The 15,559-nt window shown below is 40.6% G+C and overlaps 2 protein-coding genes across 3 annotated transcripts in view; one reads left to right on the plus strand and one right to left on the minus strand.

The window, feature by feature from the left end:
* Positions 1–794: 794 nt before the first annotated feature.
* On the minus strand, positions 795–6,768 carry tlr3 (toll-like receptor 3). Of its 2 annotated transcripts, none has more exons than XM_044028574.1 (5): positions 6,617–6,768; positions 4,443–4,910; positions 4,163–4,357; positions 2,195–4,050; positions 795–2,053 (listed from the first exon to the last, which is right to left on the minus strand). In XM_044028574.1, exons 2-5 carry the CDS (start codon positions 4,896–4,898, stop codon positions 1,822–1,824), a joined length of 2,739 nt encoding a protein of 912 aa, XP_043884509.1. In that variant the 5' UTR covers positions 4,899–4,910; positions 6,617–6,768; the 3' UTR covers positions 795–1,821. The 2 variants fall into 2 exon arrangements, with proteins under 2 accessions (XP_043884509.1, XP_043884508.1); XM_044028573.1 differs by lacking the exon at positions 6,617–6,768 and adding an exon at positions 5,634–6,019.
* Positions 6,769–8,366: 1,598 nt separating this feature from the next.
* The window catches only part of sorbs2a (sorbin and SH3 domain containing 2a), a 58,069-nt gene continuing 50,876 nt past the window's right edge, over positions 8,367–15,559 (plus strand). Inside the window, exon 1 of the mRNA XM_044028565.1 lies at positions 8,367–8,946. The gene's annotated coding sequence lies outside the window, so the exon portion shown is untranslated. The remainder of the gene's footprint in view (positions 8,947–15,559) is intronic.

Consider the following 15,559-nt stretch of genomic DNA (forward strand, 5'->3'; position numbering starts at 1 on the left):
TCAGCTTCTACCAAAGTCATTTTCTGGTACTCAAGTATCCCTTAGTACACCTTTATACTAGACTGCGCTCTCATCATCGCCTTCTTCTTCACATTCTGACACTGCTATTGTGAAATTAGATTAAGATGGAGCGAGTGATATGGCGACGCTAATTATTGTTATTTAATTTATTGTCATTAGTTTCATTTTCTAAGCACACTGGTCAAAATTCCTTCACATACCCTGGTATACACAGCAGAGCGGTATTTCTGATTTCCCTCTTAGTACCACCAGAGGACCCTTGTGTACCACTTGTAGTGCACGTACCACAGTTTGAGAACCATAGTTTTAGACTGGAATGATTACATTGTGTTAGAGACACATTCGGAGCTAGATAAACATGGAAAAGCAACTAGTATGGGACGTATGGCGACTGAAATGTTAATTATTTACCATGTGATACTGTAGTTGGCAGACCTCAAAGCCCTTTATCCAACTTGCTGTTTTTTCTTCATTTTTGTTTTTCATTCGTCTCACGTCCAACCTCATTCGTCAATGAATAGTGGAGTTATCTTGGCACCGAATATGTTTTTTGATTAGAGCTACTTTTATTCTTATCACTGCGTGTTATGGGATATTTAGGACAAAGGACATAGGCATCATTTATGCTGCTGGAAAATGTACAAACATACATCTGGGACATAGTTCATGTAAGGCTGTGGTTGGCCTGGGACATATTTATTAAAGGTATTCATTTACTGAGTTTACTGACTCAGTTAAACTCAAATACTACATTTATGGCCATTTATTGCACTTTTCCAATTTAGACAACATAATAGAATGTTTTAGACCAGTACAGGCAGATTAATTCCCAATAAGATCATTTGCTCCCTCACAGTGTTTTAATGTAACAAAGTACAAATACGTCATTACTTTAAGTACAAATATCTGTACTTTACATTGAAACAAACATACATCAGGGACATAGTTCATATAAGGCTGTGGTCGGGTCATATATTTATTGAAGTTATTTATTTACTGAGAGAGAGAGAGAGAGATAATCTAATCTACCAAAATGATTTGTAAACAATCAAAATGTTAACATGTGTACCAAAACAAAAAATATAATTACTGTAACAAAATAATGATTTGATTCATGTCTTCTCATTTTTTATTTAAAAAAACAAACAAAAGAACATGTATATTGCCATTGTGTGACATTTCTAAAATAAAAAAAAATCCCCAACAGAGATGAGATACTGTACACTTACTTTTTTTAAAAATACATACAAGCGCCATTGTATACATCATAAATCACAATTTAAAAAAATTACAGTACATCTAGCTTTAATCTCTAAGCAACACTTACAAGTAAAACTTAAACCTCATATATTATAAGACAAATTCCTCAGTAAAAAATATCACAACTAGGATATGTTACTGAAAACGAAATGGCTTTAAACATAAAAAACACTTTTTGATGTGGCTTCAATTCACACACTTTGCTTTTGTGAAACTTGGTCAAATAAAGATACTAATTGAATTGTGATGACGTTCTACTTTATAATGTATATTTTATATAGCCATACACTGAAGTTTCGTAGTAGTTCGAAGTAGTAAGTATACTGTATGTGGTACAAAAACATTTGTAGTTTCTCACTACAACCACTAGATGTCAGCCTGACACAATATTTACTGTGACTGTTTTGTTTGAAAAGGCACACAGTGGTATAGAGAGTAAGAGTATGTACAAAGGCTATATAATACCAATGGTAATAAGACACACATTATTATTAATTATTACTAGAACTTAAAATTTTCATTATTACCATTGAAAAACAATCACTCCCTTAATCGATTAGTCATGCCAAGTGCTATGAGGAGCCTCTGGTGAAAGGCGGCTATCCTCTCCTTATGGCAATGCCACTCCAGGATACAACACGAGCGCAACATGCCTCTGCGTATAAAGAGTGAGCGAGATAACTTGTAGTCGTGCACATCCTGCAGAAAGACCAGGACCACAGAGTCCCTGCTGGCTTCAATGACCTGGTGGAGTGCCTGGTGGGCTGTAAATCTGGATGAGGGGGGAAATAGAGCATTGAGACATATTTAAAAGCCCACTCAACATCATAGGTACGGCATAAATGGAGTATAAGTACAGAATACACATTACAAATTGAGATAATATATTAAATATAACGTGTGTTTGATTTACCCTTGACACCAGGGATCATTGAGAAGACTTTCAGAGATGACAAACACGATTTTCCTGGACCGTCTAATATTATCCACGATGGAATTCAGCTGTGGCGTCCCAGGGATGGCGTCTCGATGCTCCAAGTAAAAGCTGCACTTTTCATTCTCTAAGGGAACTATCATCCTGTCCACCCAGCGCTTGTCTTCCTCTGTGTGTATGATGTAGGCATCGTACTCAAACTCCCTGCTCTCTTCAGCATTGGCATCACTAAATCCTAACGTGCGGCTGACCAGTATGTTCCAATAAAACTGAATTCTCCAGCCCTGGAATCGCACCAAAAACGCTGTTGCCATCAACACCATGACAGCTGTGCTGCTCAGTATGTAAAGAGCCTGAAATGGGGTCATATCTTTGCAAGACAGTGTGTCAAACATCGTGATTGAATGATTATAGTAAGCAAGTGGAGTGTTGCACATATACTGGTCCGTGAGATCAGGCACAAATGTCCTGTTTGTGCTATTCAGCCATGTCACAAACCATAGGATGCTCTCACATGTGCAGTCAAAGGGGTTTTTGTCCATGACAAGTATGCTGAGGTTGCTCATTGGAGTTTGGAACACTTCAGGCTTCACAGCTGTGATCAGGTTCTTCTGTAGACGTAACACCCGCAATGATTTCAGATCCTCAAAAATGGAGTCCCTCAGGTTGTTTAAGAGATTATTTGAGAGGCTTAGTTCACTGAGGTTAATCAAACCCCTCAAAGCCCCCTCTGGGATTTCATCCAGCCCATTACTGTCCATCTGTAAGGTCATCAAGTTCTGTGCCCCTTTGAGAAACATCACTGGCCCGCCTGGGTTGGCACTCTTCCACAAGCGAGCCAAGTTATTGTGTTGGAGCTTCAGCACCTTCAGGTTCACGAGTCCATCCAACATGCTCTCTCTGATATTAGCGATATTGTTGTTACTGAGATCCAAAAATGTGAGGTGGGACAAGGGCTTGAATGGTGAGGGATCCACGTCCACGTTCACAGCTGTGTTGTTAAGACTTTTCCCCAAAGTCAGGACTCTAAGATTGGGCACATTGACAAATGAAGTGGAGCACAGTCTGACTTTCCAGTGGTTGTAGGTCATGTGAATCTCTTGGACCTGACTTAGGCCTTCAAACTCTTTGCCAGAGAGCGTTTGCTGTATGAAATTAAAATCTAGAAGAAGAATGGTGAGGTTTTTGAAAAATGAGAAGCTTCCAGGATTAATCTTTGCTATAGCTGTTGCAGTCAGATTCAGCACTCTGAGAGGAGATCCCGCAAGTGAAACCAAGGTCTTGTCGGTGATGATTCTGAGTGATGAGTAACTGGCCCAACTCATGTCGATCTCTTTAAGACTTGTGAGGCCTGTAAATGTGTGCTCTGTGATTTCCCTCACTGCAGTTCTCTGTAATATTAAACTCTCTAGGGAGCTTAACGGTTGGAAAGTGAAATCATCAATGACCGGGGTGGCATGACCTTTCACCAGAGCTTTTGTCATTTTGAGTTGTTTCAGACTTTTGAGGCCTTGAAATGTGTACTTCGTAAGGTGCTTGATGGTGTTCTCAGACAAAATTAGAGTCTGAAGTTTGGACAGCCACTGAAATGAGCCATCCTCAATTGTACCCATGCCATTCTGGGACAAATCCAGAAAGGTCAGATTTGTTTTCTGCAGTCCTGCAAAGGTTGTGTTTTTGAGCGTTACTAGCGTCGTCCTCCGAAGAGAGAAGACATCAATGGATGTCCCTGCCAGCTCCGAGCAGAGTTTGGAAATAAACAAACTGTCAGTTTTGCTCCCATCCAGAATTAAAGTACGCAGGCCTGAAATGGGCTCAAGGCAACCAGGCTCCAACTGCAAAGAACAAAAAAGAGAAACAAAACAAACAACTGAAACTGCAACCACAACTCCTGGTTCTAGTTTCAACAGCACAAATTCATTTCCTTTTTCCAGATGAGTTCCTTACAGTTTTTAGAGGCACGGACGAGAGATTGAGGGTTTGCAGAAAAGGGGAATGGTTCAGGAATGAGAAGTCGTCCTTCCTCAGTGTGGTGAATCCATTGAATGCCAGACTGAGGTCCACCAGGCTGGGTAGCTGAGGCTGAGTGCCCAGTTTGGCTGATGGCAGCTGGTTTGTGGAAACATCGAGGAACTTCAGGTTCTGTAAGGTGAATGAAAGAGAAAAGTTTTTTAACGTAATGTGCAAGAAGTGCATCAAATGGACAAATGTGTTTTTAAAACCTTACCTTTAGAGCAGCGAAGGGATCTCCCTTCATCTTTAGCCTGTTACTAGCCAAATTCAATTGTATCAGACTGGTGCAGAGCCTCAGATCTTCCATCTTCAGCAAATGCACTTCATTATGTCTCACGTTAAGTGTCTGCAGAAGGGGCAGTGTCTGGCACAAATGCTCATCTAGCTTGGTGACACTGTTGTAGCTGACATCAAGGTGGAGAAGCCCCGTGTACGGGTTTAGCGACGCAGGGGGAAGCCCCACTAGTCTGTTGTGAGACATATCCAGGCTTGTGATGTTCCTGGGAAGGTTTTGTGGGATTGTTCTGAGGCTGAGGTGACTGCAGTCGGCTCTGCCGTCTGTCACCCGGCACGACATCTTCTTCTGGGAGGCCACGTCATGGTGCAGTCCCATCAAACAATAACATATGACGATGAGCCACAGCGAGAGGCGGGGATGAGGGGTAAACATACCTTCAAAAAGCTTCACAAAAAGAAAGATCGAAGAGTGAAATCTCTGTTAGACAACGACAAAGACATCTTATAAAGTTAATATGTTTGCTTTGGTGTCCCTCCGTGGGTCTATGTGTGCTATTGTTTTGTGAAAGTGAGGCTTTAAGGGACTGATGTCATTGCACTGTGCAATCAGTTCCATGTTAATAATAACACGTGTAATCCCAGATGTTGTCCGTGTTTCACTTTTAAACACCATTAGTAAATAGTTATACTTCTTAGAGCAGCAGATTATTCACAACAGTCCAATATTCATTCTTTTTTCCCCACTTAGTTTTACTCTGGAGACGAACATCTTATTATTTAGCAGCCTAATGTCCTGATCTGCTTTTGACTGCACAGTGAGTTCATCAGATGATTTATTTTTCGTTGAAAAAAAATGCCTGCAACTGCTGAGCACAGGGTTGAAGAGAGTAGTGACAGTGAATCCGAAGCCTTAAAGCAAAAAAGTCTGTTACTACACGGCTATTTTATTAACTGTTGATGCAAAATAATTGTTCAGGAATCAAACAATAACTTTACATCATTTTAAAAGCAGTCTATAGAAGTGCGTGTCTTCCATAGGCTTAAATAGTAACCATTTTATAATAATAATAACATTAATTAATACTACTCTATTATATGGTTACCTATACTTAATATTCCCCAACCACTATCACTAACATTTTGAATGCACTTGCTGTCGAATGCTTACCAAATGTTGCCTTTGCATAACATCTGTTGTCTGAAGACCTGATAGAATTCAAGCAGAAACTAATTCCAGCATCACAACCTCTTCTCTTTGGGGTATGAAGAGTCTCGGCAGCTCATGAAACTCGCGTTGCAGCAACAAAACAAGAACTTTAGGAAACGAGGAAATGACAGCTTTCACTTCCACATCAGTGTCTCTGGATCAAATGGAAAAATCAACCGCCTCGTGCAAGAGACAGACGTCTGACAAAACACAAACCGAGAAGCGGAATAACTAAGTATTCTATGTTGTTAAACAATCTTAAAACCTGAGTGTTTCCCAGTGTTGTATCAAAATGGCTTCAGACGTCGATGAGGACTTGGTAACACGTCATGCCAACCGTGTGGTGTGTGTGTGTGCCAGTATCATAGACTGGGCGTACAGGTATTTGAACATTAGGCTCTTTACCGTAATCAATGTGATAAAAGCGCAGGTGGATTCCAATTCAAAACGCTTGTTGCATAATCGCTCACATCTGTTCAAATGAACATGACTAGGTAGTATTTTTTTTTTTATGTTTTCTATTAAACATCCTACTGTATGCGATTTCAAATTGTGGAATAATTAGTGTAAGTGTAAGAGTAGACGTGCAAGGTCAAAGCTGCATTGTTAATATTATTCGTTTTTTAGAGATTTCGTGACTCAACCTGTTTGTTTGCGATGAGTCACTTATTCTGCGGAGCAGTCACAATTTAAAGGGACACACATAAATGTGTACAACAGAATCGTTTGAGATCATGAGTTTCTGCCTTAAAGTTGACATATGATGCATCTGCATCTGCAGTCAATCTACTTTATGGAATCCAAACAGGTTGTATTGTGCACACGCACGTGACAGTTACATATAGAGCAACCAAGTTTCTGTTCACATTGTAGCAGTCAGTCGCCCAAGATCTTATGCTTCAGCGCTTTTTCTTAGCAGACGCAAAAGCGATTCACTCACTCACCTGTATGACAGACTCTGCAGCAGTCACTCGATGCAGAAGCAGCTCACTCAATGATAAGTTTACCGTATTACACTACGAAATACTAATTTAAAAGCATATTAAGCAAAAACAAAAAATGTGTCAACTTTTGTGTCAATGATATTTTCAAATAACTTGATTATAACAACTGCTTGTGTCCTCGTTAACAATTCCAGACAAATGAAACTTAAGTCATCTGGGTTAGTTGGAAATAAACACTAGAGGGCGGTAAAGTACTATGTCTGCAGTAATCACTTCACTCTTAGTAGTCTTCTTTTATCTTTTAGGTGCAATATAATATGATGTAATATAATATAATACAATACAATATAATATAATTCTGTTTCTATGTTACTCCTCTTTTGGTGGCAGCTCCATGTGGTGGCTCTACCTGGAAGTACTTTGACGAATAACCCAGGATCAACCATTGTTCATGGACAATGAGCGTATATTGTTGTTATGGGCCATGCAAAAGATTTTTCATCATTTCTAAAACTTAAATTGATTACTTTGTCTCTGATTGTTTGCCTTTTTTATCACCAGTTAAAAAAAAAGCCATTTTACAAAAATGTATTATAATTAATAAATAAAGCCCAAATGTCATCCATTATAAAACACTGCAAGAACATTTAGTAAATCTAATTTATTGAACTATATGTATATATGTATATACACACACACACACATATATATATATACATATGTTGTCGAAACTAGCGCATGAAAGATTGGCAGCAATAAAAAAGCAGTCATTTTTATCATTAACAAGGATCTTCATGGCTCGACATTATCTTTTAAGTGCACAGACGGGTGTGTCCTCTTTTAAAATAATTGCTTTAATGACCCATTGACACTTCACCCACAGAGATTATCGGTGATTGAAATATTCTCTGTCATTTTAAACCTTTAACCATATCAGAGTGATAATTAGCTCATCATTGGTTGTCACGCAACAGCACACAATCTCCTATCATTCCCATTATTATTTTCTTTCTAATGTCATTTTTCAGCGTTGTTGTTTAGGTTGTATGATACACTATATGATTTTAGCTTTGCATTAGTGAAAAATCTTTTTACTCAGTCAGTATAGTCCAACTCTTGGTTAAATTTCAGTATAAAATTGGGTTCCTGGTCCACAGAGGATAAAAGGATAATAATTCTACAGATCCTCTGACCTGCTATTGACTCTCTAACGTCACATATTCAGTCAAATATTCTTTATTATCTTTATTTAGCGCCACCCTCTGTCCAACATTTAATTTGGTTAAAAACATTCCCAACAGCACTTTGTGTTTATAACATTTATTAACATATCAATGCTTTTGTTCCTCTCCCTTGCTCACTTCTTTTGCTAATGGATTTTTTTATGGAGGAGGAGGAGACTTGAGTGTCTGTGACATTTAATCGCAGCATTTTCTTTCTCTCACTGTAGTAACTGGATTTATGCTGAGACTGAGAGTGACTGTGCTGCATCTTTGTTGGTGCACAAAGCAGAGAAAAAAACGTCTTTTCTCCATATCTATGGAGACACGCGGAGTATTATCTAGATATCTCTGCATCCCCTCCGTTGTCGATTTAATCTGTCCATCAGATTAATAAAACAGGTCCATCCTGAGACAGACCTCAGGCCATTCGATTGGTTTAGTTCAGCGTTAAGCCGAGGCTTACGGGGCTTTGTGCTGATGGCTGGGCCACTGAAGACCTGTGAAAAGTGAAGAGAGTTGTTGCACTGTGGTGGCTGAGTTAGTCAAACAAGGGGCAGATAAGGCTCTGAGAGACAGAGGAGGAGGAAACACAGTCGTAAAATGAACAAGGTGGACATGGAGCAGAATGAGCTGTAATGAGAACCAGTACAAATGATGCAGCAGTGGAATTGTTGCCCTTCTGTTGCGCTGTAACACGTCAGATCGTGAGGTGCACTGTTAAAGGACCAGGGAGAGGGAAGGTGGCAAACAGAGACATGAAAGCTATCAGGATTCAGGGGGAAATTAGGTTTTCAATGAGAGAAACTCGACTTTGTTGGCACTTGAGTGAGGGATTAAGAAGCATTCTTACTCTTGTGTGGATTGCATCGCTGTACATGTTTGATTTAAGCCTGACACTGGCTAGTGCATGTCACGCATAGGAGTGATTGCACTCAGGGAAAAGGGATAATGGGGGCGGGTGGTGATGGGGGGGTTTCAATCGGTGGCAATGTGTGTGTTTGTGTGTGAGCGTGTGCTTCACACTTCATCTTACTGGCTCGGGTAAATCTACTCGGTCTCATTTGCAGACTGAGTCGCTGGAGTGCTGGAATACCCTGAAACAAAAAGGTGAGTTTGCCCTGACACAGCTCTTGACTGCTGCTCACACTTTGATATTGGCTCATGTTATGTATCCGTGTGCGTTAACTCCCAGTCTAAATTGATTATCAGTGTAGCCACACACCAGAAAGCCTTGACACCTTGCCCTATAAAGATTATTTTAAGGTGGTGTACAGTATGTTGATATATTTATCATTTAAAATGCAATTTTAACACTGCATGATTCAAGAAGGCCAGATTCCATGCATTTATTATAATTATCAATAATAATAATAATAATAATAATAATAATAATAATAATAATACATTTCATTTTTAGCATTTTAAAGCACTCAAAGTCACCTTCCAGGCAGATTTTTTATACAACAGTATAACAGCACATTGAAATCATTATATACGGAGGGGTTTGAAACAGATGGATGGATAAAACAAATCCAAGTGAAGATGATAGTTTGAACAGATGTGTTTTCAGAGGGGATTTGAAAGTGGAAAGAGCAACTGAAGGCTTTGGACTCCATGGTAAACACTCTACTTATGCCACACTACTGTGTACAGTGTTTATGCACCTGCACATCCAAAGACACAACTGTCTGTTTTATTTCTATAAACATTTCACCTCTTTGCTTAATCGTGTGACAGCAAAAGGTGGATATTTAAAATGAAAGTGTGTCTGTCCGAGAGCAGCAGTGTGAAAATAAGAGAAAGGGGGAGAGAGAATGTTTGCTAAACATAAAGTAAAGTAAAGTGTCATCACCGGCATGTCCGTCGAGTTCCGCTCCATTTTCAGTCGTCTATATTTTAACTGATCCACTGCAGAGACTCACTTTTCTTCTCCTCTGGTCGTCTTGTTTTTGGGAGGGCTACTGAGGCTTTTTAGGTTTGGTACTGTTCAGTATCACAGTGGTAAATGGATCTCTGTAACCTTTGATGGTCATTTTACTATAATACACGTCTGACATAACAGAACCTTTAAGGGAATTTAGTCATGGTCATCTTACTGTCATCTTTAGTCCTTGTCAGCTAGATTTTGCTTTGATATTTAAAGAGGAGCAGGTGCAAATTCCGTCTCATCCCCACGTGAGGCTGAAAAAGTAGCAGGAAACACAGGATAACAGTGGAGAGAGAGAGAGAGAGAGAAGGTGATGAACATACAAGGAGAGGTGCAGGCAGCAGCAGTAATGTTGTAGCATGTTCTCTCTGTCCTCTGCAGAAGAATTAAAAAAAAAACCCACTGCAGTATATCTCCCCCTCCCCAGTTTGCTGAACAATGATGTTTGGAGGTCAGACTCCCAGCCCCTGACACACAGCTCGTCCATGGACACAAGGGTTATTACACCTCGCAGGGAGGGAGGGAGGGACAAGCGATCAGACGTGATGTATAGACATTTAGATTTCAATCACATGCAGACAGAGCAGGACCGAGCATGCATGTATTATGCCGACCAGAGTTTGTCCTTCACTGACTGAACTGAACACACCCACTGCGTACATGACTCCACCATGTGTCACACTGCATGTGAGACAGCACACAATTCAATGTTGCACCCGCATAGAAGCTTTTATCCCCGCGTATGCTCCGTTGAACCCTAATGATAAAGCACATTTCTGTACATTCAATGTAAAAGTCACTTACGCCTGCTGTATCCATGTTATATTTACGTTTACTCCAACATTAGCTGATTGTATACCGTAGTATATGTGCTTCTCATCACAGCTAGTGCTCACCAAGTGCTGACTTGGGTGTCTTCTCACTATAAGTGATCCTCGGGGGCTGACACAACATCAATACTTGACTGGAATCAGCAGCATGGATCTACTACTGTGCTGTTAGCTCTCTGCAGTGCAGGGTGGGAGCTACGACCGCAACTCTGTTTTCATCATGGTAAATAGTTGCATTATTGCTGTGATGAAATGGCAAAATCCCATGACTAATTAGAAAGGGGGTATTTGGCTGCTTGTCTTTTCGTATTTAAAAGAGATAGATTGAAAATGACTCTTCAGATCACCGAGCATGAACCAACACAGTAAGGCAGTGGGACATAAAGCCAAACTCAATTATCTGATCAATACAAAAAAAAGAGGCTGCTGAGGGTGAGTGATAATTCTGTGAGCTCATCATTAGGAGTGGCCTGTTTTACATTACACAGTTGATTTCTAACATTTAAATATCAATTAGAACAACCAGATGTCACTGTAATAATTATCAGCTTTACACATGTTTGTTAGGGAGCATTTGAGTGCGTTTTTCTCCCTGAAACCACCTTGACTAAGCTGAATTTGAGTCTCATTCAACGACGACTCTTCTGTGAGACTGCTGGGGGTTTTTTGTGCCGTGAAAAAAGCTGTGAGACAAGTGGCCTTTTCAGAGGCAGACTGCAGCTTTCTAACACCAGGCAGTGAATGTGTGGAAGGAAGACAGCGCTACTGTTTGTGCCAGAACCTTAAGCTTTGGCTGCAAGAGTCTGCCAGTGAATCCAGCTTATCAGTGATAGTTAACAGATGGGACTTAATGTCTTCTTCATTTTAATAGCGATGCAGGTCCAGTAAGTGTTGGAGGTGATTTTTGTCTTGTATACAAATAAGGATATCAGCGTTTAACAGAGTTTAGTCAAGTTCATCCACCACAGCTGAATGCACAAATAGTTCTCTGGGTCATGTGGTCAACACTGATTTAGCGATTTAGGTCTCTGTTGATGGCGCAGTGCTGTTTGTTACCAAAGAAGGAAGAAATTCAAGGGTCACATTCCTCATCCCAGAAACCCCTGAGCTGCGGCTGATCACTTTGCCCCAAAGGGAGCAGAACAATTTAGTGCTGTCCATAATGTTATTACAGTTTCCTGTGTTGTTCCATGTGTTTGTGCTAAAAACGTTCTCAAACATGACAGGATACGAAAGGTTAGAACGGAAAGTATTTTGATAGCATGATGACTTTGACAGCCACCGGAGGAAGCAAATGAAAAGTCTTTCATTTTTACACAATCTCTCATCAGAAATTGAACATTGTTGCCTCTAAAACTGTGTACCAGCACTACTTTGTGTTTGGTTCGTATTAATCTCCTCCTGTTGGGTCCTCGGGAATGGACGTGCTGTCGCTTCTGATCGGATTAATTGAGCCATTACTTCATTACAGCCCCAATTAGAAGAGGATTTGCAGCATTACCAATAAAGCAAGGACAGAATTTAGAGGCTGATTCATATATGTACATATATGTACATATATATATACCTTCTAACTCGGCAGAGTGTTTTTGTCATGTTTTTTTTTTGCAGAAATATGAAATATGAACTGTTGTAAAATGTAGGGTTATTTTTCAATTATTGGCATCTTATTTGACAGATATGGGGTGGAATGGAGGTCGAATCTCAGGGCCCTCCTCCTTCTTCCAACAGTCCAAAGACTGTCCGCTCTGCACGACTCTCTCTGTATTTCTCAGTATAGTACAGCAGAGTTTACATCTTGGTCTTGCCTGGTGACATTACTGTCTCAAAGAAATGTATTGTGATAAAATACTGTATTGGAGGGGAATTAAAGCAAGATTTGCTTTACAAGCATAACTAAAACTGCGCTAAAGTTGCTTAAACCTGAGCATGTCAAGTGCAGCATTAAGCAGAGTAGGACAAGACCAGTCAGGACCCTGTGTACTGTTTGTGTTCCCTCCATGTCCAAAAACAACTACAGTCAACACTGTGTGTGTAAGTTAAGTGAGAGTGACTGATCCTATTTGCTGGGATAAAATCCGAACTGGATGCTAAAGCAAAGACCAAAGTGTTTTAGGCATTTTAGATAGCTGAATTGAATTTTATACACCGCTGGTGCTTGATGATGCCTCGCAACACTCTGCTCGGCCTGCTCATAAATTCAGGTTCATTAGTTGATAGCGGCATGTCTGGCAGACATTGCATCAGCATCGGCATGCAGCTTTGCAACATTTCACCAGCCACAACACCATTTATCAATCCACTTAGCTGCCACACAGGAGGGGCTCTGCTTACCCACAGTAAAGCGTACTGAGGTGGATGAAGTGGGGAGTTGTATTAGAGATGTGTTCCAGAGGGTCTGCCTATCAGTAATTGTGTTTGAAAGACTCACATGGGACACATGAAGAGGTGTGTTGCATAACAGTCCTAAGATAATATTTCCGTCATGGTCTGATAAGGAAAAGGTTTCGAGATCAGGAGTTCCGCTATCAGGGCGGGGTACCGCTATCACACTGACATTCATTTAATGGTTATAAATGCTCAGTCAATATTCGAGCATCTAATCCACTGCTGCCACTTGCAGCAAGAAGGTTGCAGGCTCACATCCCAGTTCTGTGTGGAGATTGCATGTTCTCCCCATGTGAGTGTGGGTTCTCTCCGGGTTCTCCAGCTTCCTCCCACAATTCAAAAACATCCAGAGGTTAATTTGATGTGTGTGAGTGAATGGTTGTTGGTCTCTTTGTGTTGGCCCTGCGATGGACGGGTGACCCCTTCAGGGTGTACCCAGCCTTTCATCCCATGTCAGTTGTGATAGTGGGTCAAAACTTCATGAAAACTATACCTTTAAAGGTATATTTCATGTATATATCACTCGTGTGTGGCCCTTTCGCTTGGTCAGACAGTCGAATTTCTTTTTCGTCTGCTCTGTCATGATGAACATCTAAAATAATGCTATTGCTGCTGGTACCTGGCTCGGGTGTGTGTAGGTTCCGTAAAGCGATAAGAGATTTTGCGAGACCTCCTGATCCTGAGGACCCTGATCTTGCAATGCTGGTTTTCCACTAACAGATGTTAGTGGATTGGAGACAGCCCCCAATCTCCCCACAACAACCAATGTGATGGTTAAATGGCTCCAAAGCTGTTAAATTAGGGTAAAAATACCGCATAGTTCCGCATTAATGTGTTTGTACTGTATATATATATATAAGCATGCACTGTATGTACACGTCTCCCTCACTGTACAATTGTGTTATTCTTCACTTCCTCTCACCACCCAATTATTCCTGTCGTGTTGTGACATGCTGTTCCAGTGCCAGCAGTGACATAGGTATATGTTCACTTGTCAATGCTCACCTCGCGTCAGTTGGAGTGTGACTTATGTTCTGTCGGTTGGCTGCTTCTTCCCCACTCTATCAGTTAAAGTTTTTACAATACAATACAGCAATAAAACAGAAGGTGGAAAAACATCAACGTGCACCTTTCTGTGTGTCACTCCTCTAAATGGAGAGATGATTCAGGACTCGGCAGCCTTGTCCTCTCACAGATTGGCTGAGGCATTTCACCTGGTCAGCTCTTAGACATCAAAGCAAGTCTGGAATAGAAGTAGAAGTGTCGTGATGTCGTTGCCCGGACAATGTCCTTGTGCACTTATATGCCGTCCTCTCATTCAGCACCAACGTATTACTTTAACATTAGCCAGATGAGTGAACCTTGGTATCAGCTGTTCCAAATGTGGATCTCTTTGGAAAGCAGCAGTGGAAAGATGTGAGGCAGTGCCACCCCTCAGATAAAGGAGTTATTTTCTCACAGCATCCATGTGCCAGCCCGCTCCTCTTTATTGAGGTCTTTACTAAGCGAGGTTGTGAGTATGTGTTCGGGCTTAGACATTAGACATTTACAGCTATTATGACGATATTATGCACTGTAGGATCACATTGCCCTCCTGAATAGGAAATCATGTGATGTGTGAATTTGCATATCACTAATGACCAGTTTATATTGTTTTATCTTATATCTGAGGGCCAACTTTAATACAACTTAACACACAACTTAATACAACTAACACACTTTAACCCTTTTTTTTTTTGCTTATTTTAACTATAATTGGACAATTTTTCCAGAATAACTTTCAATATCTGGCATTATCTTTTTATTTTAAATAAAAAACACTGTAATTGACAGTTTGAAAATGTGAAATTTGTCTAAAAGATATTTAAAATAACATTTGTTTGAGTTTCAACATTTGCTTTGCTGGCTTCCTGCAACAGCGTGAGTGAAATTACCATAATAACCGCAGGTTGGCTTTGATGTGCAACTATTACAGCTTTCAGAGTAATTGCGGTAATGCAAAGTACACTTGTGTGAACGTGTCGTCTGCAATAGGCTCGGAGTGAAAGGAAAGTGTCGGAAAGTGAAGCCAATGCTGAAGTGCCTAAAACCTGCATTAATTTAAACTGCCAACAAAGGGTGACAGTTACAGGTGTCCATTTTGTAAATTCTAGTCACATGTAGAGTAAAATAATGTTGACCTGCCGGTCCTCACAATCCGAGTCCCTCATTTCTTCCCCAGCCCCACCCTCTCATCCAAATTTGGTCTCCCCTGGTTTCAAAAGATTAAGATGGCACTGTCCAAACTGCATAACTCGAGGGTTCAAAACAGCAGTTCACAAACCGGTGGGTGACACACGGTGGGCTGTCACTTGGTCCGTACCCAGTGGACAACTGCATACCAGACATAACGAATCGTCATCATCTTCCCCGGCCCCACCAGAATGGATTGCTAACAGCATGTCAGTGGATAGCATACCAGCTATTAAAAGACACCTACTTGACAACAAGTAAGATTCAATAAGGGCTGCCTACAGTGCGCACAAGAGGTGGAGATAAAAGACCAAACACATGCACGCATGCAAGTACACACTTC

The sequence above is a fragment of the Solea senegalensis genome, linkage group LG6 (assembly GCF_019176455.1).
Source record: "Solea senegalensis isolate Sse05_10M linkage group LG6, IFAPA_SoseM_1, whole genome shotgun sequence".
In the NCBI taxonomy this organism is placed as follows: domain Eukaryota; kingdom Metazoa; phylum Chordata; class Actinopteri; order Pleuronectiformes; family Soleidae; genus Solea; species Solea senegalensis.